The 26,098-nt window shown below is 58.9% G+C and overlaps 13 protein-coding genes across 13 annotated transcripts; 8 read left to right on the forward strand and 5 right to left on the reverse strand.

Moving 5' to 3' along the window:
- Positions 1–378: 378 nt before the first annotated feature.
- BBBOND_0210940 (Proteoglycan 4) lies at positions 379–2,913 on the reverse strand (the record flags this gene model as incomplete). The annotated part of the gene is made up of 5 exons (XM_012912678.1): positions 379–937; positions 977–1,862; positions 1,977–2,058; positions 2,097–2,651; positions 2,752–2,913. 5 exons carry the CDS (start codon positions 2,911–2,913, stop codon positions 379–381), a joined length of 2,244 nt encoding a protein of 747 aa, XP_012768132.1.
- Positions 2,914–4,560: 1,647 nt separating this feature from the next.
- On the forward strand, positions 4,561–6,000 carry BBBOND_0210950 (translation initiation factor 2 gamma subunit , putative; the record flags this gene model as incomplete). The annotated part of the gene is made up of 2 exons (XM_012912679.1): positions 4,561–5,684; positions 5,727–6,000. 2 exons carry the CDS (start codon positions 4,561–4,563, stop codon positions 5,998–6,000), a joined length of 1,398 nt encoding a protein of 465 aa, XP_012768133.1.
- Positions 6,001–6,120: 120 nt separating this feature from the next.
- Positions 6,121–7,844, forward strand: BBBOND_0210960 (hypothetical protein, conserved; the record flags this gene model as incomplete). The annotated part of the gene is made up of 5 exons (XM_012912680.1): positions 6,121–6,208; positions 6,349–6,525; positions 6,573–7,058; positions 7,095–7,399; positions 7,473–7,844. 5 exons carry the CDS (start codon positions 6,121–6,123, stop codon positions 7,842–7,844), a joined length of 1,428 nt encoding a protein of 475 aa, XP_012768134.1.
- A 179-nt stretch (positions 7,845–8,023) lies between these two features.
- On the reverse strand, positions 8,024–8,503 carry BBBOND_0210970 (HVA22-LIKE domain containing PROTEIN,putative; the record flags this gene model as incomplete). The annotated part of the gene is made up of 1 exon (XM_012912681.1): positions 8,024–8,503. The coding sequence occupies one exon, from the start codon at positions 8,501–8,503 to the stop codon at positions 8,024–8,026; it is 480 nt and encodes a 159-aa protein (XP_012768135.1).
- A 352-nt stretch (positions 8,504–8,855) lies between these two features.
- On the reverse strand, positions 8,856–10,079 carry BBBOND_0210980 (5'-AMP-ACTIVATED PROTEIN KINASE,putative; the record flags this gene model as incomplete). The annotated part of the gene is made up of 3 exons (XM_012912682.1): positions 8,856–8,949; positions 8,987–9,912; positions 10,032–10,079. The coding sequence occupies 3 exons, from the start codon at positions 10,077–10,079 to the stop codon at positions 8,856–8,858; spliced, it is 1,068 nt and encodes a 355-aa protein (XP_012768136.1).
- A 243-nt stretch (positions 10,080–10,322) lies between these two features.
- On the forward strand, positions 10,323–10,871 carry BBBOND_0210990 (RNA recognition motif (RRM)-containing protein, putative; the record flags this gene model as incomplete). Its single annotated transcript, XM_012912683.1, has 3 exons — positions 10,323–10,461; positions 10,559–10,726; positions 10,771–10,871. 3 exons carry the CDS (start codon positions 10,323–10,325, stop codon positions 10,869–10,871), a joined length of 408 nt encoding a protein of 135 aa, XP_012768137.1.
- A 355-nt stretch (positions 10,872–11,226) lies between these two features.
- BBBOND_0211000 (Probable S-acyltransferase or Palmitoyltransferase) lies at positions 11,227–12,544 on the reverse strand (the record flags this gene model as incomplete). Its single annotated transcript, XM_012912684.1, has 9 exons — positions 11,227–11,467; positions 11,507–11,580; positions 11,620–11,728; positions 11,860–11,947; positions 11,983–12,036; positions 12,072–12,115; positions 12,157–12,255; positions 12,296–12,407; positions 12,487–12,544. The coding sequence occupies 9 exons, from the start codon at positions 12,542–12,544 to the stop codon at positions 11,227–11,229; spliced, it is 879 nt and encodes a 292-aa protein (XP_012768138.1).
- A 492-nt stretch (positions 12,545–13,036) lies between these two features.
- BBBOND_0211010 (hypothetical protein, conserved) lies at positions 13,037–20,110 on the forward strand (the record flags this gene model as incomplete). Its single annotated transcript, XM_012912685.1, has 1 exon — positions 13,037–20,110. The coding sequence occupies one exon, from the start codon at positions 13,037–13,039 to the stop codon at positions 20,108–20,110; it is 7,074 nt and encodes a 2,357-aa protein (XP_012768139.1).
- BBBOND_0211015 (hypothetical protein, conserved) lies at positions 20,107–21,869 on the reverse strand (the record flags this gene model as incomplete). The annotated part of the gene is made up of 7 exons (XM_012912686.1): positions 20,107–20,804; positions 20,840–20,876; positions 20,933–21,040; positions 21,076–21,317; positions 21,353–21,401; positions 21,497–21,615; positions 21,716–21,869. 7 exons carry the CDS (start codon positions 21,867–21,869, stop codon positions 20,107–20,109), a joined length of 1,407 nt encoding a protein of 468 aa, XP_012768140.1.
- Positions 20,225–20,563, forward strand: BBBOND_0211020 (hypothetical protein; the record flags this gene model as incomplete). Its single annotated transcript, XM_012912687.1, has 1 exon — positions 20,225–20,563. The coding sequence occupies one exon, from the start codon at positions 20,225–20,227 to the stop codon at positions 20,561–20,563; it is 339 nt and encodes a 112-aa protein (XP_012768141.1).
- On the forward strand, positions 20,621–21,277 carry BBBOND_0211030 (hypothetical protein; the record flags this gene model as incomplete). Its single annotated transcript, XM_012912688.1, has 2 exons — positions 20,621–20,788; positions 20,975–21,277. 2 exons carry the CDS (start codon positions 20,621–20,623, stop codon positions 21,275–21,277), a joined length of 471 nt encoding a protein of 156 aa, XP_012768142.1.
- A 1,157-nt stretch (positions 21,870–23,026) lies between the features above and the next one.
- BBBOND_0211040 (CCR4-NOT TRANSCRIPTION COMPLEX RELATED domain containing protein,putative) lies at positions 23,027–25,048 on the forward strand (the record flags this gene model as incomplete). Its single annotated transcript, XM_012912689.1, has 1 exon — positions 23,027–25,048. The coding sequence occupies one exon, from the start codon at positions 23,027–23,029 to the stop codon at positions 25,046–25,048; it is 2,022 nt and encodes a 673-aa protein (XP_012768143.1).
- A 276-nt stretch (positions 25,049–25,324) lies between these two features.
- Positions 25,325–25,981, forward strand: BBBOND_0211050 (hypothetical protein; the record flags this gene model as incomplete). Its single annotated transcript, XM_012912690.1, has 1 exon — positions 25,325–25,981. One exon carries the CDS (start codon positions 25,325–25,327, stop codon positions 25,979–25,981), a length of 657 nt encoding a protein of 218 aa, XP_012768144.1.
- Positions 25,982–26,098: the final 117 nt, after the last annotated feature.

Genomic DNA, 26,098 nt, shown 5'->3' on the forward strand with positions numbered 1-26,098 from the left:
TGCAGCAACATCTGGGAAACCTTGGAGCGCAAATGCACCCTCTTCATTCCTTTGGCAAAACTTCCAAGGTCACAAAATACAAACCACATCTAACGTCGCATCATAACCTGCGCTACTCGCAAAATACAGTTGTGACAGCAGTTTTGCTCATATAACACTTAAGCAAAACAATTGCTACTCTCATTTTATATCAAAAGTTGGCGGTGAATCTCGCACTGACGAAGAGATTGCCTCGCCCCAGTTATAGTGCCACTAGTTGATCGTATCAGATTATTCAATAAGAATGTTAACCGTGATAATGACTTCTGCCATCTGCCAGAGTGAGTGGCTAAAGCCAAGCGTTCCCTGGACTAGACGGATTATGTATACGAATGCTATTCAAAGACGATCGCTTTCCGCATGATGCCCCCGTCTCAGCCTCCCAGCAATGTCATCCTTCGCGCGACGAGCATGATCACACCCGCTTTCGGCGCAGTCGACAACGACATCAACGGCACGCGTAACCTTCTTGCCGGTACCAAAGAGGTATGACTTAGCTGCGTTGACCTTTTTGGCTGCGTAGTCCTTAAAGCGCGCAAACGGCTTTTTCAGTCTCGCGGCAGCCTTATCCACGCTGGCAACGTATGCATCAGTCACAGAGGTGCGCTTTTGGGATCCACTTAGGTTTTGTGACGTCGTCGGCTCACTTTTTGGCTCCTCTGTTGAGCGGTTAAGATTGATGGCCTCATAGATATCTTCATCATCATCATCGTCATTAGCAGCAGTCTCATCCTGATTTTCCAAAACCTCCTCATCATTTTCTTCAAGGAAATGAAGAGGTTCGTAGGTGTGCTTCTCCGGGTCATCAAATTGTGTCGGCCCTGCGCTCATAGGTACGTAGTCCCCGTAGGACGTGCCATATTCCCTTGGTTGTAGAGCCGCTGTAACTCCAAGGGGCCTAATGGTGTATAAATAAGAAGCATATGCTGGAACCTACATATATGCTCCGCCGATATTGGAATAAGTATGGTCATCTGGGCTTTGCCGGTAACGTATGGTCCCCATGGGTACCTCTGATGAACTACTGGCAACGCTTTGCACCTTATAAGCTGCACCAATCGGCTTCCCGTATCTGTTAACAAACGTAACAGTCGATTTATTGCCATCGCTTTCGCGCGTTGTGTACTGCCCAATTTGAGCCCGGAGTGGTTTAGCAGGGGCCGAACTCCCAGCAACACTGCTGCTTTCCGCACCAATGCTTTTGTTAGGCTCATTTGTTATCTCCAGTGGTTCTAAAACTATCACAGGATCCGTTTGTGTGGAAGCGTCCTCATATCGTCTAGGCTCAGCTGCCGTAACAATTGTTGATTCCGGAGCTTTAACGGTTGTAGCATCAGGAGCTTTAACGGTTGTGGCATCAGGAGCTTTAACGGTTGTGGCATCAGGAGCTTTAACGGTTGTTGCATCAGGTGCCGTAACAATTGTTGCATCAGGAGCTTTAACGGTTGCTGCATCAGGAGCTTTGACAGTTGTGGCATCAGGTGCCGTAACAATTGTTGCATCAGGAGCTTTGACGGTTGGCGATTGTGGTGTTGACACTTTTGCACTTTCATTGTTAGCCGATTTCTGTTCTGCGGCTGGTAATACATACGGTTGAGCCATGTCGACAAATGGCGGTGGTGTAGTCCATACTATAGGACGCCAACTTGACTCATCATCATCATCATCATCATCCTCCTCAAATTCGTCTTCCCACTCCAATTCAGATTCCATGATTGGTTCCATTACCATAACATCCCCGGACAGAGTAGTTAGCCTGGACGCGGATGAGGCATCCTCCGATGTGGTAGTGCCATTGGTCGAGGCGTCATCCTTGACGAAAGCTGAAAGTGTTTTTATATACGTGACAAAAACACTTACATGCAGGTTGACCTATTGGTTCGGTAGCTGCGCCTGTCGTGCCTAAAATCATTATAATGCATCGCAAATGTTGTTACCTGTTTTGTCCGCACCAACGTTCACTTTGTCAAACGCGTCGGGCTTCGCAGCACTCGTTATCGTCTTACTGACCTTAGAAGGCTGCAACTACGTTAATTACCAGCATCTAGCCAACGTACCATGTTGGGATCCTCCGACTGTAATGCCTCTATACCCCTTTTCACGCCTTTGCCATCTCCACCAGACTGGGCGGCGCCGGTATCTTCCCCTGTGAACTGTGCACGCGAAGGCACTATGAGAGATTCTTTCACTGGAACCTTGCCGGCAGCAGGTGGTGGTGCTGCCTTCTTCATTACTGTGCCTACTACCACCGGGGCGTCTGCAGGAGCTTCTTTCGTCGGCGTCTTCACCTCTTCAACTGGTGTCTTTGAGCTGTCTTTTCCCACGACTTCCGCATACTCGCGGCCTGAGTCGGGCAAGACTTTCGGCACGAGTGTCGCATTCTCGAAATCTAGTTCTACTGGGTCTTCTGTTGAGGGTGTCGCACCTTGCTGTACCACCTCTTCACTTGGTTTCTCTGGTGTTACTTCAGCTGTGCTAGCCTTTTCAGGCGCTGTTTTCACTATGCTTCCGTATGCAGCCTCCTTTGAAGCATCAGGCGTGTCTTTTAACGCCTGTGATGGTGCACCTGGAGTTCCAGGGGATTCCGGAGGTGAGGGCGTGTTGCTCACCTGCTGCGTCTCATTAACTCCACATGGATGGATCAAGAACGTGCAAAGCCACATACCAATCATTAGTGCAAATACTCATAGGGATATAGACCTACGGACTTACTCTTTCAGGAGTTTCACTCACAGCGGCATAGCGCCCCGGGTCAGCCTTTCCTACTGCAGGCGCCTCCTCCACTGTGGCCAGGGCATTGTTTGCCAGCAACGCCACCGTGCAAACGAGCAGCACACGGCGTACCGCAGCGCCGAAACCGACGCCTAACCCCATTTGAATAAGACGATTTGTTTATAAATCGTTTAAATGAGAGCTTAATTTTTCAATCTAAAATTGTTATTGAATTTGCTCATTGCGATACCCGCCGTATTTTTCTTTATGATTCCACTAGTCTGATTGCGGAAATTGCGTTTGATACTATTCTTGCCACGAAAATACCGTGCGTACTAGGCACCCCGTTCCGGGCAAGCTGAGGTCACACGCAAAGTCAGCGACACACGGCTCTTAGGCGTGTATATCTAACGTACCATGCCATTTGCACGTACAGAAGCGCATATTTTTTGTGCCCCGAACGCGTTGCGGGCCCACCGGCGCCGGGCTGGTTGCGGTGGCCAGCCGAATCTGCGTCCGAGGAAAATGGAGCAACGCTGCACCACACGTGAGTGCCACGAGAGTCTACGGCATCGCGTTACCTACCATATCAACGCATCTGCGTCGCTGTTTTTTTTGTAGCACGCCACCCTCAGCACAAAATGGCCCCAACACCGGAAACACTCATCGGGGACCCGGTCCACGATGTGATGCTCTGCCTCGGCATTTCCCTCCTCATATGAACTTTTTCTGGCAACGAAAGTGACGAGGAAAACGAGAATGCGACGGAAATTGGTTCCAATGCGTTCCTCGTTTCGGCTGCGTGGATGCTTGGTTCGGCGTTGGTCTAGCCGGGCAGGCGCACACTAACGAAATGGCGCTGCACACGACCTCCCATCGAGCAGTTCGCCAGCGAGGCTAAGACAGATTGCGCTGATCACGCTCAGTGCGATCGGGGATACGTATCAGGAGCGGAAATGCGGGAAGTCGGCGAGAAAAAGACAGAAAAGCGCACAGGGGAAAATACCAACATACATCCGCAGTCTACCCGGCACTGCGGTTCTCAAATGACAACGTGGTAATTCTATGTGGCGGGAACCGAGCGTACCAATCCGCGGAAGCGCAAGCGGCAATGCTCCTCCAGCAAGATGAGTTGGCGTGAACGGCGACCTCCAAACCTCTCGGACACGGCAGCCGTCACCTGATGTGCACTGCAGATATTAGTAAACCGCGCCTTATGCGCGTGGCGTCCGCCCATCGAGCAACACGACGTCTGGACAGACCGACTTCAGACGGCCACCGGCCCGAAGCCCGTCGGCACATGGCGCCAGCCGCCGCCGTAACCACCCACAATTGAACTCACGTTGCACACTAAAATGTTCACCGTTGCCTATTGGTTTGCTGAACTTCCAGTGGCTGGCGGCCGCATCCGGACGGAGCGATGCCCCCACCACGGAATCACGGACTGCCCGTGGTAAGGCGGCGATCAGGACCACTTGCGTAGTGACAGCCATTTCATACACACCACGGCGTTCAGGTTGAACTGAGAACGGCGACGGTCAGCGTTCCACTACCACTTCCGCCAACGCAGCGCGACTCCGCTCGTCGCACAACCGCAATCAGCGCCAGGACACGGGCTTCATCGCGCACACTCGGTGCCTACGCACGGAGTGTAGTGTCAGAGCGGGTTCAGGGGGCCGCGTCTAGGCGCCAGCTCGCAGCCCGGCCGGGCACGACCGTGTAGGACGCAGGGCAAATGCACCACTGCTGGCGGCTGCAGCGACACCTATCCCTTGCCACGCAGTCCAGCAGAGACAGTCCTTGCCGACCATGGCGCAGCCCACACAGGACTCTTCCCACCTGCGCAAGCAGGACCTCAGCAGCCTCGACGTGACTAAGCTGACGTCGCTGGCGCCCGAGGTGATCAGCAGGCAGGCGACCATCAACATCGGAACCATCGGTCACGTCGCGCACGGCAAGTCTACCGTCGTGCACGCGCTGTCTGGCGTGCATACCGTCCGTTTCAAGCACGAGAAGGAGCGTAACATCACCATCAAGCTGGGTTACGCCAACGCGAAGATCTACAAGTGCACCAACCCCGAGTGCCCCGCCCCCGACTGCTACAAGTCGTACGGGAGCAGCAAGGAGGACGAGCCTCCCTGCCCTCGTCCGGGCTGCGGCCACAAGATGGAGCTCAAGCGCCACGTGTCGTTCGTGGACTGCCCGGGGCACGACATTCTGATGGCCACGATGCTGAACGGAGCGGCGGTGATGGACGCCGCTCTGCTGCTGGTGGCCGGCAACGAGTCGTGCCCGCAGCCGCAGACTTCCGAGCACCTCGCGGCCGTGGAGATCATGAGGCTGAAGAACATCATCATCTTGCAGAACAAGGTGGAGCTCATCAAGGAGTCGCAGGCCATCCAGCGCCAGGAGGAGATCAAGCGCTTCGTGTCCGGCACCGCCGCTGACAACGCGCCGATCATCCCCATCAGCGCCGTGCTGAACTACAACATCGACGTCATCTGCGAGTACCTGGTGACGCAGGTGGCGGTGCCTAAGCGCGACTTCGTGCTGCCGCCGCAGATGATCGTGATCCGTTCGTTCGACGTGAACAAGCCCGGTGAGCTGGTGGAGAACCTGCAGGGGGGCGTTGCTGGCGGCAGCATTTTGCACGGCGTGCTCAAGGTCGGCGACCAGATCGAGTGCAGGCCCGGCATCATCTCCAAGGACTCCAACGGCAACATTCAGTGCAAGCCGATCATCTCGCGCATCGTGTCGCTGTTCGCTGAGCAGAACGACCTCCAATTTGCCGTGCCTGGAGGGCTGGTCGGTGTCGGTACCGCCATGGACCCCACCCTGACCAGGGCCGACCGGCTCGTGGGCCAGGTCATCGGGCACGTGGGCAAGCTGCCCGACTGCTTCATCGAGATTGAGATGTCGTACTACCTCCTAAGGTGAGTGCATGCTACTTGTGCGTTGTTAACATTCCCGTGCAGGCGCCTCCTCGGTATCAAGGCACCGGACGGCGACAGGAGCACCAAGGTGTCCAAGCTGAAGAAGGGCGAGTTCCTCATGATCAACATCGGTTCAACGTCCGTCGGCGGCCGCGTGAGCGGCATAAAGCCTGACATGGCGAAGTTCGAGCTCACTGGCCCCGTCTGCACCCGCGTGGGCGACAAGGTCGCGCTCAGCAGGAGGGTCGACAAGCACTGGAGGCTCATCGGCTGGGGCCAGATCAACAAGGGCAAGGCGCTGACCTTGCAGAAGTAGATTTGACGCGGGCTGCGCGCGCACCGACACAGAAGTTCAATTATGGAATATTCATGCTGCATTTTCTTCTTCGTGCGGATCGCGGAAGAACGGCCGGCGGCACTCATAAAGATTGACGAGATGGAGCTCAAACGCAAATCGCACATCTGTGAAGGTGTAGAGGCGGCTGTTGCGGAGGCCATTCGTCGGGAGCTCCGTAACCACGATGGTAAGCGCCAAGCACACCGCGACCGGCGACACCCGGTGTGTCAGAAGCTGCAAACTCACACCCTAATGTTATACAACTCTAACTTTCGTGCGACCTGCGTGGCGAGTTCTGCGTCCGTTCGCCGAGTTAATACTGAGCAGATATCGCCAGGCTGGTCTGGTGGGCCAGCGCCTTCAGCAGGGCCGACCTCACCGGCGCCGCCCGGGCGAACCGTCCCTGGATGGCCGACAGGCGCCTCGCCGCGCAGCTCGTCGCCGCCAACCTGGAGGCCGCAGTGCCGCTCATCGACTCCGAGGCGCTCACCCTGCACCAGCGAGGTAAGCTGAGCAATGGCGTCGCACCGCCCGGGCTTCATCGTCCGTAGGCACCGTCACCAAGGGCGTCGCTGTTCTCATGTTCGCGCAATGCGCCATACTGCTCAAGGACGCTCGTCACGCGTGCAAAAAGGCCTACAGCAACATCAACAGCAACAGCCGCGGCGCGCCCGCCGCCGCCACCCTGCCGCGGTCCAAGACCAGGGGGCGGCACGTCGCATCCGCCGCCACGCCCGAGCACGCCCACGAGCCCCTGTGGAACCGGAGCGTCCACCGCGTGCTGACGGACAAGAAGCTGCGGCTGGAGTGCCTGGACACGCGCATGAAGACCCCCAACGCCCACGACGGCTTCGCGTACAACAAGATCATCATGGGCGTCGGCATCTACAGCCAGTTCGAGTTCGACGAGCAGAACAACATCCGCAAGCAGCTGACGCAGGTGGTGAAATGGAACGCCCCTGCAGGCGCAAAGTCGCCGGCGGCCGGCCTTTTGGGAACCGACGACGTCATGCGCACTGCACCAGCGCTCTGCAACGGTACGTGGCGCGCTTCCCGCCCCAAACGCCTCGCAGCTCCGTCCAAGCTGCCTCGCCAAATGACGTACCTGCACGACCTCGATGACGCGGTGGGCGAGCAGGAGCGCGTGCAGCTCCGGAGGGTCAAGCGGGCTGCCCTGGAGGCCTTCGACGACTGCGTGGTCGTCGCCCCCGAGCTGCTGCTCCCCAAGAGACGCTCGCATCACACCAAAACGGCGCATACGGCATCCGCAGCCCACGCGCCCCAGTGCTGCCCGGAGCCGCGCCGACCGAGCCCCGGCCAAACGTGCACGTGGTTCGACATCCGGGAGACGCTGCTCCACGAGTGCGAGCTGAAATACGTAAGTGTCACCCACCGCGTCCCCGCCGCCCAACTGGCCATGCATCTGAGTGTATACGGTAAAACTTTCACAGAAAATGTTTCTCGTAATGTCCGTCGAGCAAGAATGCCCACAACAGCGCCCCGTAACCGACAGGGGGCCGCGGACTCGGCGCGGCGTAACGCGACAAAGTGAGTGTCTTGTGGACCCCCCCCACACCCGCCTTAACCCCCTCATTCGTCTCAGGGTCCTCCGGCGAGAGCAAGCAGAGGTCGTACCCGCTGCGGTCCACCAAGGCGCGTGTAGAGAACGCCGCGCACTCCGAGCTGTTGACGTTTGTCCGTCGCGTGTATGCCTAATGCGCTCGCAGCAAAGTCCGAGAGTGCTGCCTTCGGGAACAAGGCGAGGGGCGCTGCTGCTTCCGCGAGGTGCTCGGCAGCGAAGGTCGAGGCCGCCAGGAAATTAGCCTGTGCTTCCTCGAGCTGCTGGAGCTCGCGACGCAGGGGAAATTGGGTCTCACGCAGCGCGGATCCGACATCGTGGTCGAACTCTCACCGTGCGTCCCGTAGCGCGGCGTATTTTACAGAAAACCATAATTTTGCACACAAATCATTCGCACCGAATAACAAATCTTGGCGAGCTCGTTCACTGCTCGGCGTTGGCGAATTGCACGTCCTCCACGCTGCCCAGGTGGCGTCCGATGTCGCTGATCATCTTGCGGTGGCTCGGGGTCAGCTTGGTGTCGAGCTCCTGCTGGATGAGCCTGCTGGTGTGCAGCATGTGCCTCATCACGAAGCGGTGGAAGAGGTAGCCCGCGCCCTTGAACTCGTACGATGAGAGCCAGTAGAAGGCGAGCAGCTTGAGTTCGTAGAACATCGGGAAGTACGGGATCAGGTACACCAGGAAGTAGGTCTCCAGCTTGAGGAAGAGGAAGAAAATGGTCCAGTACAGGATGTGGTGCGCGAAGAGTCCGCAGTTCGTGCGCGGGTCCTCCGCGCTGGCGTCGTCGTGGCCGGACAAGAGCCCGTGGTATAGGTGTGTAAAGGTCTTGTAGCCGGGGTATAGCACGCAGAGCGCGAGGTTGAGTACCCAGTAGGTCGGGGTGGACAGAAGCGAGATAGCCATCTTGAGCGTGAAAGGTCGAGTCGGGTGATGCAGCGGAGGCGTGTGATACGAGACAGCGGGATGTACGCGATGCGCCCCGGGACTACCTGAGATACGACTCTGCTGCGGGTACACAGCCTTGATCGGCGCGCTATAATACTCGTGTGTGAACCTGACGGCTATCCAGGGCCCCGGCAACGTTGTAAACGCGCGGCGGCGGCAGGTCGGGCCCGCGGAGCGCCTGGGGCACGGGCGGCCGTATCGCGCCACAAAACCACTCGGCACCGGGTATTAAAACGTAAGCCTTATTTAAAGAGTCACTGCAAATATGCGGCTGGCCGGCATCACCGGCCGGAAGCCGTCTGTCCGGGGGTCACTCGACGACATTGAACCACTTCTGCGCCTGCGCCTCGCTCTCGGGCTCTGCCTCGTACGGCGCTTTCGTGACGTAGATGACCGACGCGCTGCTGCGGCGGGATTGTGGTGCTGAGAGGGTAAACTCACTTTCTGCTGAGCGAGATGTCCGGAGTGCTGGTCTCCCAGCAGTAGATGTTGATGTAGCTCTTGTAGTTGCGGCCCAACACCTCCTCGGACATCGTGTCTTCGTATAAGTGGTTGGCCATGATGTGTATGTCGTTGTCGACGCGGTCGCCGTCCTTGAAGTTGGGCGAGCGGTAGAGCAGCGCGTTCGGGACGACCTGCGCCTCCTGCGCCATGTACCTCATGTCCGGCATCGTCTGGTCGAAGTGCCCCTCGAAGGGGTCCAGCTCGTCCGCTTCAACCACGGCCTCGACGCTCAGCACGTTGACACAGTCCATAACGTTCTTCACGCCGTCCGCCGTCCTCTGGTAGGGCTGGTCGGGCGCGCACTGCTCGACCCCGTCCACCAGGAAGGTGTACTCCACCATCGCCTTGGGGACGTCTCGCACCAGCATGAAGCTGTTTCCGTTCCTGAACATGCGTATTTGCTTGGTCTCGCCGTCCTCCTTGTACACGAGGTACACCTCCCTTCCGCCATGGTTCCAGTTGAACACCGCCGTGACCTTGTCCTTCGCCGGCGGGTCCGGCTGCACCCAGTTGCCGATATCGCGTATCTCCGAGAAGTACGGTGCGATTTCCTCGGACCAGCGCAGCCCCTCGAACACCGAGTCCGCCTTCAAATTCGTTGGTGTAGCGCTCGCCACAGGTGCAGGAGGTAGCGCGGCCGCGACGCTACCCAGGCTCTCGACGGCCGTAGATGCGGTTGCGTAAGCCTGTGATGGTATCGAATCGGATGGGAGAGCGTAGGCTGCGGGATCATACGGTGCTGCGGCGCCGGCGGAAACATCAGAAACGTCGCTGTCACCGGCATGGCCGTACATGGAATCGCCGGACGAAACGAACCCCTGGAATGCGCCATTTGTAGTCATGGCAGCGGCGTGTGAGCTCCGCTGATGCGCAGAATAGAATCACAGCTGTTTCGCGGCGCTCAGAACGACGGCTCCAAACATAATCCCGACCTTCGGCGCCAAAGTCGAGCTCAGTATCCTCGCGGCGCACTAACACCTACTTGTACACAACTGAGGCGCCCAGCCGCGCAACGTTCTCTACTAGACATCCAACCGGCGCTGCCGCTTGAGCAGTACCGCGCCGCTATATATGTTACAACAAAACGGGCGAGCGTTCTGCTTAAAAACCAGACAACAATCACAATATAAAAATAATGCGCAAATAAGTCGTTATACTTCCTGCCTTTCAGATCGAGGAAGGCTGCGGTTCGGTGAGGCGCGCGCGAGCATCCCGTCGGAGCGACGTCGCTGGCCGAAGTCGCCAGTTCGACTTTGCTGACGGCGTATTCAACATGGCGGATACGTCGGGGCAAAAACGGACGCTGTTCGTCAGGGAACTCGCCGACGAGGTCAACAAGGAGATCCTGTACGCCGCGTTCCTGCCGTTCGGCAACATCCTCAACATAGACATGCCCGTGGACAAGGAAAAGGGTAAGCGTGCCACCGCCGTTGCGTCTGCTCGCGCTGTTGAATTTTGGGCGCGTTCCATGGCCGCGGAGGCTTCAGCAGCACCTAACGTACCGCGCAGGAACCAACAGGGGAATCGCATTCATCGAGTTCGAGGACGAGGAGGACGCGAAGCACGCCATCTTCAACCACAACGAGTCGGAGCTGTACGGGCGTGTGATCAAGGTGGCGTACTCCACGAAGTCGCACGTCAAGCATGCCCGGACAGCCGGCGTGAGACACAGAGCCGGTAAGTGCGCACGCCCATCATGCTCTGGTCACATCATCTTGCAGTGTGGCACGACGACCCCACGTTTGGGCATGACCTCAGACCGGACGACGAGGATGCGCCGGCAGCGGAGCAGTCCAAGCCCGAGCAGCCGCCGCAGCAGTAGCCGCGTAGTGTCAAAGCAGACATTTTTCAATCCTATCGCAAAATCGCCCTGCATGATAAATATGCGTTATCCGTCGTGCACATAAAATGCGTGCAACATGGAGGAGCCACGAAAACCCCTGGCCCCGAACTCGTCTGCGACGACCAGATGGCAGGCAACGCAGCGCCGCCATTGCTAGCAGTTGGGACTACATGTTGCACCAGTTTAAAGTCATATGTTACATATTCTACATTTGTGGCTTTTGGCCCCAGCTGGTTCCGGTTCTGTTGGCCAGCAAGCGAAACATTGTGGTAGCAGACCAGGTCCGTGCCCTACGAGCCTGGGCAGGTTGGTGGTGCGTGCGTCGGTGGCGGAATCAGTCGCGCGAGAAGTCGATCCACGGAAGTAATACAAAGGCGCGCAAGTTTTGATACAGGCCTATCGCAACGTTTTCTCTGTGCAGTCCGCACCTACCCAAATCGAAAGGGTTGTTGCCCTTGTACGGCTGCGATCGGTACTCGTAGTGGGTCATGTTGCGGCAGACCAAATAGCCGTGGGCCGCGAACACGCAGCCCGCAAGCAGCAGACGAATGCACGTCACCACGAGTATACATACCCTGCGACGAATCAGCCAGCGACGTACATGTATAGCTTACAGTAGCGGGTGCTCCGAGGCAACGCTCCGGACGGCCGCGCCCAGAAGCGAGACGTCAGTATCGGCCGATTTCGCCTGAAACGCTTGTACGGATTCGCGCGAAGGTGCACTCACGCTAATACATTGTCCTATGAAGTAGAGCGAGTATATCTGCAGCCCAAGGTAGTGTTGCCAGAAGAGCAGGAACAGCTTGTAGTTGTTGGCTCCGATGCAGTTGGACATCCTGAACCGAGGTAAGACAGTGATTCAGGTACGGTTGCTAGCGCGATCATAGGAGTGATTGCAGGCGTGATTCCGGCGCAATCACAGGCGTAATAATCAGCGTTATATGTCCAACACCTGGCGCTAACGTACCATGGGCAGTGGTGGTCGAAGCGCGAAACGCAACGTCGGCACTCGTAGCAATGCTTAACCCGCGGGCGCTTGTACATGCGGCACGAGACTGCAAACCATGATCCAACTGCCAGCACCACCTACCGCACCAGCGCTGAACGAAGCGGGTGTGGTTGAGCTCGACCGTCGTGGCTGGTACTGCAACGCTTGGCACGGTCCATCGAGCAACTAACATGCTTCTCGCCGGTACAGCTCCAAGTCCGTGTCCTTCGGCACACTGAGAGCGCATCAGCGGTGTTTATGGCGACTGGAACTCACAACCCGGGGTTGGAGCGATTCACGAGGATCACCACGCCCATGGCGAAGGCGTACATCGAGGCGAATATCAAGTAGTAGCGCGGCGCCTCTCCCAGGTGTCTGGCACATAATCAGCATGCTACTAACTGTGGGGACATACACTACCCAGCAGATCAGCAGCCACTCCACAACCAGCAAGGAGAGCGTGGCTACCAGGTGGCGGGGATTCGGCCCCCAGCGACATCGGCTTGTGTCATCCTCTTCGACAGCATCTAAGACAAGCGTTATTCAGGCTTCCGAGGTCAGTCCGACACGCGTAGGCGGCGCTACGACCATCGGCGGGAGCCTCACCTGGATCGGAAGGAATGGCGCGGTACGCCCTGGCGTCATCCATCTCCGGCAGAATCATCGTGATAGGCAGACTCCAACGCGCCAATACCAATTAAATCCTGCGCTGCTAACGCCCTAGCACCATCAATTCCGACTGGCGAGTAATGTCCGAGACGTAATGCGGAGTTTGTACGCCGGCGCCGCAGAGCACTGGATTCCACCAAGGAGACACGCGATGCGACTAACCGTGTCACACATCCGCCGGCTTTTGCCGACAATCAACACATCAAAATGGGTGGATAGCGACCGGTATTCTTGCGTCGAAATGCGAACGCGTTTGCCGCCGGAACGACGTCGTGAAGTTGTGCACGCCACCAGCATGACCCTGACGCCCATGCGCGTTACACCTACACACAATACCGTGCCAAGTACACACTGATATTGCAATTCAACGACTGAGCGCTAGCAGCGTTAATGTGTGAGGGTGGCCGAGGCAAGATGCCCGTGCGCATTGGCCACGTTATTCGTTAGGTACGTACACCCGGTGGATTCCACAACTCGACGCCGCAATATGGCAACACCGCCCAAGAAGGCCCACCTAGCCCTCAATACGACCGACGGTAGCAATGAAGCCGAAGGAATCCGCCAGGCGCAACTTGGTATGGGCCACGCCACCAGCAATGAGTCGAAAGCGCCTGTGTTTTCGCGGTCACAGAGGCTGCGGCAGTCGCACACAGCGGCCATCAATGCGGCTACGGGGGATGCGGAGTGGAGATTTAATCTGGAAGAAATATCGCACGAACTGCCCCGTGGCCAAATCACCAAGGCTTTGTTCGAACTGGAGCAGTACATTCGTGACGGTTTGAGCGAGCGCAAGTCACTTGGGAGCTACACACACACATCTGAAGTCCTCCCGCGCGTGGGTTCGTATGTCTTGGAGCTCTTCCTCGAGGCAGAGTGGCTGTGTTTGTCCCGCGGCCTGTCCAGCGCCTGCATCTCCGTTCTGCGCACTCTGGATGCCGCCGCACTCGCCGCACTCATACAGCAATCGCTGGCGAGCCGGGAAGAACCCAGAGCCAGGGATGGACTGCACCGTAAGGTCTCCGACTTACATGCCCTGGCCAGCACCGAAGGGCTGCTCAAGCTCATGGGTGACGACGCGCTCCGGCTGTGCGTCAGGCTGGTGTCAGAGGTGGGATTCGAAACCCACAAAAACCCCGAATCGGCTGGGATAGTGTCCGCGAGCGACGTGGTGAGCTACCACAAGAGCAGGATTTCAGCCCTGAAGGCCCTCAACCTGCTCGTGCTCAACCGTGGGCCCCAGTCTCCCTGTATATGGCGGGATGAGCCCGAGTTCGTGTATATCACCAACGCGCTGCGCGAGATATTGCGAGTGCTGGGAAACCCGTCTTCGGACAGAGACGTGCTGTGCCAGTGCGGCGTATCGGCCATCGCCCTGGCCCACGCTGCGTACTATGCGGACGACTCGAAACGCTTTGAGGATGTGATTTACGGCTTTTTGGGCGCGCATGACAAGATGGCGAGAAAGTTCCAGGGTGACGAGGGCCAGTGTCTGATGTCTGACGACGCTGTGCTCGGTGCGTGCGAGTTAGGCGACCCGGAGCAGCTTGTGAACCTGCTCATCTCACTGCCAAGCTTAGGCTGCCTCTCGGTGGTTCGAGGAATTTTGAGCTTCATCTACAGCGGCGTGAGCAAGAGCGGTGCTCAGAGGGACACCGCAGGCGGTAACGAGGTGGCACAGCATGACAATTCCGCCACCCTACACGAACCTGAATCGTGTGCGTACAACGACGAATTCGTCGTGGAATCGCTCTGCCGCTGCCACAAGGTTTTCAAGATTGCCACGGACACCTGCCTCCGTGTGGATGTCAACTACGCCACCCTACAAGGTGTACAGCTGATGATGTCCTTCATCACCGGGCAGACGTTCCGTTGCGAGAAACTGTTTGCGTGTTTGTCTGAGCTGCCGGAGCTCATCTTCACGTTCTGGACCCGCAAAGTGAGGCGAGTGTCGAACCTCGCAGTGGCGACCTGGAGCAAGCTCATGGAGCTCAGCTTCGCCCTCGAGAAGACCGTGGGCGACCCTACCATAACCAAGTACACCCAGACCCTGATAAAGGCCTCGACCGCTTCATTCGGCAGCAACCTGAAGCTGAGGTACCTGGCGCTGCAGAACTTGCTGAAGTATGTGGGCCCCGAAGAGATTTTGCGGATGCAACCGTTCCTGATCCCGCACCTGCTGTGCTCCCTCGGCGTCCCGGCAATCAAGGGGTGCTCGACCGTGTTCCTCACCGAACTGCTGACGAGGATTTTTGAGCTGATCCAGAGCAGCTGCAGGGCGCACGGCGTGGCTGCTGCCGATGAGCGCAATGTGGCGTTGGTGGCTCTGCAGTGCCTCACTTACCCGACGGTAATAGCGGTGTTACACTCGAGGCAGCTGGCCATTCCGTCTCCCGCCAATGGCAGGCTGGTGCCCACGCAGAACGCCTCTAGCGAGCAACTGGAGAACCGCGCGTGTGCCCTCGCCGACTCTTTCAAAAGCGTGTTCGGCAAAATCAACAAGGACTACGTCTTCGAGATGCTCAGGCTGTCCACCACCCACACCAAGTGCAACTTCCACAAGTACCTCAGCAGAGCGGACCAGGACGCTCTTGGCGAATGCGGGGTATACGTCGTGAAAGACCTCGGGGACCTGAACGCCTGCATTTCCGATATACTCGCACGTGTCACTACCGTATCGCACGCTGATGCGGACGAGCGGATTGTGCATCTGGCGGCGCCTTTCAACTTCGCCGAAAGCATGTGCCTTTGTAACGCCAGGGCCCTCAACAGCGTGGATTTCGTCGAAAACATAACTCTGGGCACCAGGCTGCAGGGGCTCATCATCAACGACTCGCCCGGGGTCTTCAAGTTCGACATGGAGACCCTCGAGAGCTTCCCGCAGGTCAAGCTGTTCTACATCCCCCTCGAGAAGGTGAAGGAGGGGCTGACGCACATCAAGAGCGACCTGTGCCTGAACGTCGTCAAGGCAGTTGCGTGCTCTCCGAAGAAGAAGGAGCCGATAAGCCGTCTGGAGATGGAACTGATGCTGTACGCGCTGCAGCACTGCATGAGGACCTCGCTGCCCTCTTTCAGGCAGCACTTCGTGGCGGCGGTCAAACCGTTCATCCAGCGGCTGCTGGCCATTGTCACTGCGTCTCCTGCGCTGCTGGAAGAAACGCTATCTCGCGGCGTGGATCTTGCCCGTCTCGAAAACGATAAGCTGGTGTTACAGGCGGGCGCCAGTGCCAGCAATGGCGGCGCGGCATCACCGGGTGACGTCAGGGGAACCGTTGCGCTGCACTGCGCCTACATGAAACTCATGATGAGGGTGATGGTGGCGACCATCAACCCCTGCGCCAGCGATTTCAAAAACACCACCGCGCTGGAGCTGCTGCACATGACCTTCCACATGCTCGCGGAGGCTGGGGCGTCCGTTGTCAACATGACTTCGCTCTTCTGCGTGGACATCATCGCGCCGCTCTACATGGCCCTGTTCTACATGTCGACGCGCCAGCAGGAGCTGATAATGAAGACCCTGCTGGTGGTGCCGTCGTCGCTGTTGCGGCAGGCGCTCACAGTCTACCACGGAGAGGGCACGCTGCAGTACATGGTTAAGAAGGCAGCGGCTTCCTTGTGGAGCGTGAAGACCGTGCCCTACATGGCCGGCGCTAAGGCGCTTACGCTGCTGCTCAGGGGACTACAGTTCAGCCAAAGTGTCAAGACGGCACTTGGCACTGGCGACCTGTACGCCGCAGTCCACGTGGACGAACCAGGGGAGCCCGAAACGGAACACGAGGCCGTTTTGTGCGTTCTCGAATTCTTCTCGCAGCGTCTGAAACGGGTCTGCGATAGCTTGGACGTCCACATCAACGTGAATGACGCGGAGAGGGCGTCGTGCCCCGCTGGGCTGCTCTCTCTGCTCTCCCACTACATGAGCTCCACACCGGTGCATGTCTACTCGAAGGTGGTCAACACCACCCGCTTCTCCGACATCGTCGGCGCCTTGTACGAGAACCTGAAACGAATCGCAAGCCACATCCTCAAATATGTAGGCAGGGAATACGGCCAGGAGGAGGGCAGCAGCAAGGACTACAAAATCGATTGCAGGGGCCACCTCGTCACCCAGCATCGTACCTATGACTTCACGTGCACCGCCGAATTGGAGAAGAACTATCTGGACTGCACCGTCTGCTCGGGCGACTTCAAATGCACCGAACTGAGGTTGCCGTCCACGCCGAAGTGCTCGGTCCCCGACGACAGCAACCTCCGGCCGTTCACCGTGCTGTGTTGGAAGAGCGTGTTCGAATTCTGCAATGCGATGCGGTCCATGCTGCAGTGGATTCTGCCGCAGACTGTCAACGGCGCGATCGCGCTTGACGTCATAAGGAGCGCCGAGGGCGAGGACCCCGGCACCAACATCCCGCTGTTCTACGACAGGATCGACGACATCGGGCGTTACCTGATAGAAGCGCTCATGTCGTGCCGCCACTTCGGTTGCACCGACGCCTTCGGCGACCTCATGACGTGGATATGCAAGAAGCTGGTCATCCTCGGGCTGCACCGCCCGCTCAAGGAGTGGCTGACCGTGCTGCTCGATCTGATAAAGGGGTACACCGGCAGCGACCGGCAGTACGCCGAGCTGTTCGTCATGCTGCGCGACTCTCACAGGAGGTCGGAACCCATCGCACGTTCGTTCACCTCGATCCTCAAGGCCGAGAGCGACAGGCACAAGCCGATCCTGCTGCCGCTGGTGGTGGACACGCTGCTCCAGCTGACGAGCACCGAACGCCCGCTGTACGGCGACTCTGACAACGATTTCACCGCCGTTGACATCCGCATCCACTCCCTCAACATCCTGTGCGCCCTCTTCCGGTGCAAGGAGCTTCGGTGGTCCAACAACATCCACGCGGGCAGCGCGCTGTGCGCCAGCCTCCGCAACATGGCCCACGGCGATTGGTCGGTGCGCAACTCCGCGTCGCTCCTGTTCTCCTCGGTGCTCCACCACCTCGCGGGGAGCGACGTCAACCTCGCATCCACCGACGCCCTGCTCGACCAAAAGCTGTCCCTGTGCAACAACGCCGAGCTCTCCAATCAGCTGAACCGGATCCTGGTTTCAGTCAAGGAGATGACCGTGTACAGCTCGGAAAGCTATGAGGACCTCAACCCGACGCCAGAGTACTCTGCTCTTTACCAGAGCTCGGCGTTCGTGTTCAACTTCCTGAGCAGGATCCCCATGTACTCGTTCCCGCCGGACGTGGCGTTCACGCTGTCGGAGAACGTCGCCGCCATGCTGTACTCCACAAACGCGTCAATTCGTGTCATGGCTGCCAAGATCCTCGCCAAAAACTGCATGGACACCTCCCAGATGAACATACGCACGCTGCTGGTGCAGAGCTGCGTGTGCATTCTGGAGGAAGCTGGGCGCAGCAACCACGTCAACGGGCGGCTGATGCTCATAACGGAATGCCTCGAGCTCATGATCGCTAACGGGTTACACGACGTCTGGGGCCCGTCGACAAGCGAAGAAAACACCCTGCACCAGCTCGCGGAGGTAGAAAGGCTAATCTCCACCGGATTCATAAAGAATCTGATCAGCGTTGTGAACGCAAAGACCCCGGCTGAGGGCCTGCTGATCACCATGTACGCCGTGCTGATAACCGCCAACTGCTTCGAAAACGTGCTCCAGGTCATCATTATCATCGAAAAGATGTGCCTGTTGCACGGCAAGGCAGCCGATTTCGACGAGATGGCATCGTATGTGCAGCCTTCATCCTCGCTGGAAACCTCACGGATGCTCCACTGCAGCGCCGTGCTGGCGCTGGCGGCCTCTTACCTCATAGGTGAGGACGTGCACCAGCAGTGCATCGCAACCATACGGACGATGCCACGGCACGTACCAATGCGGAACGTCAAGCTGGAGTCGTTGTTGAGGGCGTTCCCCGGTGTCACGGTTGACGGCATGACCAAGGTCAGGGCCGCCTCGGCGCTCGTGAACTCCACCTTCCTGCTCAGCAAGGCGGCGCCGCCGGTAAACGGCAAACTGGAGGCCGATTTCACGTCGTTTGTGCAATTCATTGCGCACCTGTTGCTCGCGCTGCATGGCATGACATCGCATCAACGGGCCCTGGAGGCCGCGCTGGGTCGAGTGGCACACCTCTTGGAGCATCCGCAGCTGCTTCGCTGCAAGCCCGAGGGCCTCGCTCGGCTGTGGGAGGTTGGTATGCACATCTTGTCCACCGAATCGCATTTCTTCATTTGTATTTCGACGCTGCGTCTCTTCAATGCCATAGGGCAACAACACCTCCGTGAGCACACCGCCGCCAACGGCCTTTTCGACGAGCGGTGGGCTGCGAAGTTCTTGTCCGTCGCGACCGAACGCATGATGTACAACTCCGATTACGTGGTCGAGGCGTGGAAGGGCTGCCACCTCTACGCCCTGCTCAGGCAGGGCAGCCAGCCGGTTGACGCGAGGATAGTGCAGCTCGGGGCTGGCATGTTGCTGAAGATGGTCGACCCCGGCACCGACGTCGCCGTCCGGACCGCAGCCGCGCACTTTTTGGAGGAGCACGGGATCCCCCGATTGCAGCGGGGCCCCGAGGCGCAAGGCGCCACGGGAATGTATGGCCTGCACGCGATTGTGGCGCTGTTCGTGATGCTACAAGACGAAACTGAAAACGTGCGCGCCATGGCCGTGTCTGCGTGCTCCAAAACGCTAGCCGCCATGGACGGAAGCCACATGTCCTCCATGAAGGCGCACTTGTGCATGGAGCATCTGCTGCAGTACGCGCTGGACACGGTACCGGTGGCGTGGCTTGTACGCCTGTTCGAGCAGCTCACGATGCTGAACAAGGACCTGTACAACCAAATCAACTACAAGCTTGAACTGCAGCAGCAGAGCGTCCAGAGGCAGCGCCTGTGCCTCACCACGTCCGAGATCGACTCCACGGCAGGGGAGGCCGTGTCGGACATCACGACGCTGGCGGAAATGGACACCGTGTTCAACGTGGAGCCGCAGAACATGTACACGGAGACCCTGTTGTACATGGTTAACGTGGACCGCCTGCTTTGCAGGCTGGCGAGCGCTTGCGTCGCCGGCAGCAGCCCTCCCACCGCACACGCCGACAAGCTGGCGACGCTGCACCAATTCCTGGATGACAACAGCAATCGCATTCTGCGCACCTTGACAGGCCACTTACTCGACAACTACGAGGTAAGTCAATCCCTCTACTTATCGCATGGCACTCAGATCGACATCAAGCAGGTACCACATGCGGCGGCACTCGCACTGGTTGCCGACCCGCTGGTCGTGTCATGCGGTGTGGCCGGGTTCGCAAGGTCGTGCCTGTACGTCCTGTGGCCGGCGACGGATGGCGCAAACGGCCATGTTAGCGCGATGTGCGGCGGCCATTGGGAACGTGTCAACACGTTCAGGCAGGTCCTCGCACTGGCGGGGAAGGTATGGAACGCCCAGGTCACTGAGGTCGGCGGTATGATTGAAAGGATCAGAAGTTCGGGCAAATGCGATAAACGCGACACCGTTGCGGTGCTTGAGAAACTCGCGCAGTTCCTCAGCCTATTCTAGTAGTCCTCCGTCTTCATGTCAGTGAGCCCAAGCTCGTCGTTCTGTTCCTGCGTGCGTTCGTAGGTTTCGGACACAAGGTTCGCGTCGTCGCCCTGCGCCTGCCTCCGCGCGCCGATGAAAGAGTGGTCCGCGGGGTCATCAATCACCAGGGTGAAGGGGAACGCGGCGTCCCCGGCGACCAGCGCCTGCAGCTCGCGCACCTTCTCCCTGAGCGGCGCGTGCTCCTCGGTTGCGGAGTCGCCGAGCACGAACGGGTACGCCTTCTCCAGGCTCTCCACCAGCTTGCCGATGAGCCCCTCCACCGTGGTGAAGGCGGCGCCTATGGTCCCCGGCGACATCTCCACGTCCAGGTGGTTGACCCGGACCGCCGCCGTCTCCGATATGATCACATCGCGATTCAAGTCGTCGACGGACTGCACTGTCAGCGTCCATCGCCTGGCGTGGTCCTTGTAGCCCCCGCCCGGCTTCATCTCGTTGGACTTGGCCCCGCAGGTCTCGCAGGTGAACGCCATGATAACGCAAGGTCCGAAACCCGGGACCACTGAACACGTTTTCCATGTTAGCTCGATGCACTTACAGACTTCGCATATCTTGTTGAGGCCCTCCGAGCCGCAGTGCGGGCAGTCCACCGGCAGCGAGACGCCCTCCTTGCCGACGTCGTCCGTGTTCTCCATGGGGGTGGTCAGGTCGATCTCTGCGCGCGGTCATCCACACTGGAACGTGCCATACCTTTCCTAAAATCGTCCTTGACCGCGTAGCCCATGTTCTGCGCGCTGTGAGCCAAACCGCATAACGCTGGCCGTCTCACTGGCCCGCACCAACCTGCTGCTGCTCCTCCGAGCGCGCGTACGTCTCCCGCGCCAGCTCCACCGCATCCGTGTCTTCGATGTAGCTGTTGCCAGAGGGGTCATCGAGAATGAGCGTGAATGCCTGAAGCGCGTCAGCCGCTGCCATGGACCGCCCACCTCCGCTCCCTCACTACAGTCGTTCAAACGCTCGCGGAGCGTGGCCAACGTGTGGATGTATTCCGCCCCCGTTTTGACCTCACCCGTGCTCAGCTGGATCGACAGGTTGGGGTCGTTCGCCATCGCCTCGGCCACCGAGCGCACGTGCTCCTCCAGGCTGTTGGAGACCTTCGAGAGGTACCCCTCAACGGTGGTCACGTAGCCCTTCTGGCCCGAGGGCTGGATCTCGAAATCAAGCTCCTCTGCGCAACGTCACTCATAACGCCCCGACACGTACCGATTCGGCACGACGCATGCCCGGAGAGCACCATCTGGTTGTTGAGGAACTGCGCGAGACGTTAAATGGGAAGCGCAAGGAAAACGCATAAAAAGCATCAACGATACCCAACGGTGCTACAGACGTCCGCTTCACGCAACCCACCTCCGGCGACAGCATCTTGGCTGTGATCTTCACGCCGTGGTTCTGCAGAGGCGCTGCATCCTGCAGCTCGTTGTCGCGGTAACCGCACGAGCCGCATTCAAAGGACATCAAGATGACATCTGCAGAAATATGAGGCCATTAACAGTGCTAGTATGCGATTTCGACCCACTGATTGAACCGATGCGGGCTCTATCGAGACCGCCAATGGTCGCAACCCACCTCGGAAGTGCGGAATTTTGGTCAGAAGGAGCCGGGTGGTCCCGTTCTCGCCGCAATTAAGACACACCGACTCCACCACGGCGGCGTCTCCGGCATCGTTCTCAGCATCAGGTGCAGCCTCAGCGGCGCTGATACGCGATTCCTCTTCCGTCATGGTGACCGCGGCAACGCCTAGGCTCCGCGTCCGATAATACGTGCTTAAAATCCACCGCCCGACGCACAGCACTCAATCGCTAAAAACTGTGACCAGTAGGCCTATTTACGTGGGCTAAGGGCGCTGTGCGGAGATATAACGTGGCCATCGGGCGTCGCCGCCACCGGACGCTGCGAGATTCGGCCGCCCTGATGGGAAACAGCACTACGCAATGTGACACTTTCGTATGCTGAAATCGGTGAACCATGCTGCCACAAGCCGCCAGGCATGTGAAGAGCCATAGACAGAGTTCACCAATGCTAGACAACGCCGACTCGCGGCTGTTGCCGCGCACATACCGCCGCAATCTGACACGATTGAGGACACAATTCATTTACGAACATCTACGCCGACAGACAGGGCCCTAGACACCGCCGCATCGCTAAGTACGGCAGCCTCGTGTCGTACCGCGTCATCGAGGCCCGCGACCGCCGCGAAAAGCCGCATCAGATACCAAATCGTCGAGGAAACTACAAATAAAATTTTGCGACTGACGGGCGTCAGCCAGACTACACACGCTCTGCCGGACGCTCAACGCTCGTGGCGCTGTGGTGGTCTGCGTCAACGTCAGGGCGGCAGCCGTTTCCGCCGCAGCAGTGGCACATTTATGCAATATATTAACCTAACCGGACTGCAACAAGGGTCCGCGAAGCGAATGCGCGTGGAAGTCACCGCGCGTGTAAGGAGATAAGGGTCCATACATCTGTCGTACGCACGTAAATCGACGGAGGCAGCCTGCGGTTGTGGGATTCGTTATCGGCGGTATTTTATGGGCGGTTGATACCGGCTTGTGCGCTGAGATTGGTGCCTGGCGTTTGCGGAGCTCCTGCAGCCGCCTTGACACGTCCCAGACACGTCGATCGAGGTGGAGAGGTCCGCCGTCAGACTAGCGTCCGACCGATCCGAAGTGACTGGATATGCGCAGGGGGATAGTGGGAGTCGTACAGGGTGCCGGAAAACGCGCTCTGATTCTCATAACCTCTTCCCTGAAGCAGAGCTGAATGCTCTGTGACCAGAGTCAGCGAACGTCGACCGCAGCCGCTGAATTGCGTCAGGGCGCATCGCGCCGACTGGAAACGGCTCCCGCGTGTACAATCGGAGATGCTAATTGAAGGGGCATGAACACGCATCACAAGCTGATGGACGGATACAAGGCGGAGTCCTACGGCAACGATGCCGAGGACGAGATGCTGTGCCCCCTCTGCATGGAGGTTTTGGACGAAACCGACCGGAACTTCTACCCGTGCACTTGCGACTACCAGGTGTGCCTGTGGTGCCTGCACTACATCCGTACCACCATGGGCAACAAGTGCCCGGCGTGCCGGCGGGACTACGAGGAGGCGAACATGAAGTACAAGACGAGCCCGAGGGTGCCCACGACGTCGCGTTCGAGCAACCCCAAGAAGAAGCGTGAGGCTGGCGAGAAGGACGCCACGACCCGGGAGGAGCGGTCGGGCGTGCCGTCGCAGCTGAGCAACGCGAACCTGAAGGAGATGCGTGTGATCCAGCGCAACCTGGTGTACGTGGTGGGCATCCCCGCCAGGATCGCCAAGATGGAGATTCTGAAGCAGCACGAGTACTTCGGGCAGTACGGGAGGATCCAGCACATGGTCATCAACAAGAGCCAGTCGTACAACTCGCACATGAGCGGGGCGTCGTACACCGCGTACATCACGTACTCGAGGAAATCGGAGGCTGCGCTGGCCATCCAGAGCATCGACGGGTCCCAGGTCAGCGGCAGGACGCTCAGGGCCTCGTACGGCACCACCAAGTACTGCAGCTTCTTCCTCAAGGGGCTCAAGTGCACCAACATCGACTGCTTCTACCTGCACCAGTACGGGGACGAGAGCGAGCGCATATCGAAGAACGAGCTCACCAGCCTGATGCACAAGACCAGCAAGTCGGGGTTGAGTCGTACCTCGCACGGCCTCGACACCCATGCGGTGCCGAAGGGCAGGGAGGAGCACTCGGGCAGGCACCCCAACCCGCGGCGCGTGCACAGGATCCACGAAACGCTGCAGTCCGGCAAGAGGCCCGAGGGCGGCGTGGACACCTACAACGCCTACCCCGCTGGCGCAACGCACTCCGATCGCGACACGGCGTCGTGGGCGCACGTCGCCGCGGGCATGAGGGACACGGCGGCCAGCGTGCAGCCCTCCGTGCCGTACATCTACCCGCACCCCGAAGAGATGCAATTCCAGTACTCGGTGGTGGGAGAGGCGTACCCCGACGGATACGCCCACTCCTACGATCAGTACCGGCCGCAGAGAGCGAAGAGCGACTACCAGGCTGGCAAGCGTGTCAAGGCGCCGTACCAGCCGCACGAGAGCGCGCAAAACGCTGCGGCCGCAACCCCAACAGGCCAGAGTGAAGTCTTGCGCCACCTCTTCACTGAGTCTCTGATCTCCCACCTGCAGCGGTACAACCGCGGCGAGCACATTCTGTACGCCGTCGACATGCCGGCCAACCGGGGCCACCCTGCCGGGAGCCACAGCGGCCAGCAGGCCGACGGGGCACCCGCCGCCCACGACGCCGCTAACGCCGCGCAAGGCCGGATCTGGATGATGGCGGAGGACGCCAAGGCGTCAGGGGCCTACTACGTCTCCAACAGGCGCCGCCAGCTGGACTACTACAAGGGTGCGAACGACCTGTTCTTGGCTCTCGAGGGCGAAAACGCCATCGCAGGAACCACGGCCGCGCTGGACCCCAAGGACATCTTCTCCGACAGCGCAGCGGTCGAGGAGATTTTGGAAAAGGTGAAGCAGCACACGCTGATGCTGCGGCAGATGTCGCGGATGTACGCCGTCAAGCCGCAGCCTGCGAAGGCCGCGCCGCAGCAGCGCAGCGCCGAGGAGAAGCAGCCTAAGGAGGCTACGGAGGCGCCGAAGACGTCGTACAGCCACCCCGTGAGCACGTCGTCGGAGCTGCAGCACGCGCACGAAGCCAGCGCAGTCGCGCCCACCAAGGCGGAGAAATACGTAACGAGCATACTCTTCACCTCGCCTCAGCAGCAGTCGCAGCTGGAGGCCGACATCAAGCTCCACGAGGAGCTGGTTGAGGGCGTGCAGAAGCTGCTGCACGCGCAGTTGAAGCGGGAGCAGCGGTACGCCAAACACATGGCCGACCTGTATGCCAACTGACGCACCAGTTGGGGCCCGCGCACGGCGGCCTTCCGCAACCGCGTCACGGGCGCCTCACCAGTTGGCGGCGCGCGGTAAGGGCTCACGTACACTAGTACAACACTGCTGTGGTGAGACCTCGTCTCACTCGGATTGTAATCTGTTTATTTATTGGTATTCGCGGCAGCCTGCATGACGTGGGTGCACAGCACCCACATGATCTCCTCCACAATTGCACTGCGCTGTTGTCACCCTTGATTGCGCTAGTATGGAGCACAGCCGTCGACTGGTGTGGTGATGCTATCCGACCGTGTATGGTGGCGAGGGCCGAACACGTTGGCCCCGGAAGAGGCACAAACCATGAGAACACATCATACCGCCGCCACCGGCAAACCCCGTGCCGAAATGAACCCACTCGCTCTACTGGAGCAGCAATGCCTGCAGACTGGCAAAGACAAGGAATATCGGCCGGCCGAGGGCGATAACGCCGGTGACGACAGCCCCGTCGAGGCGCAGGCACCGGACAGCAACTGCGCCGAAAAGCCGCAGGTCGAGGTCTTAGCGCACTTTACGTATCCTGTCAGGGAGCAACACACTCCCAGCGACGACGAGAGGCGCGGTAGGTGGGAGCAAGCGCCTGTTCATACGCCGTTAGGGAAGCGTGAACGACGCGCAAGGAGCAGGAGCCGCTCTAGAAGCCGAAGCCGCGAGCAATGCCGTCATAGACCACGCGAAAGGCGCGAAAAACGGGAGGAACGTACACATCGCACGGAAGACAGTAGCGCCAACGACAACGTTGGCAAGGCAGCGGCAGGCAGCGATCCGCTGCCTCAGACGGCGTCCATGCATCAAATGTCGCCGATAGATCGCATGTTACTCCGCCGCGAGCAGCTGCTGATGCGGCAGTCGGCGAAGTTCCTCAACGAGGTGAAGCGACAGCAGGACGCAGGGTAGCGCCGACACACATCGCGGCGCTCAGCCGGTAACACATGGAATCCAAATCGTTGCACCTAACATGTAATGCGCAAATAAATGTTGTAAAAACAGTTTGCCTTCCGAACGTGTAGGCAG

The sequence above is a fragment of the Babesia bigemina genome, assembly GCF_000981445.1.
Source record: "Babesia bigemina genome assembly Bbig001, chromosome : II".
Taxonomy (NCBI): domain Eukaryota; phylum Apicomplexa; class Aconoidasida; order Piroplasmida; family Babesiidae; genus Babesia; species Babesia bigemina.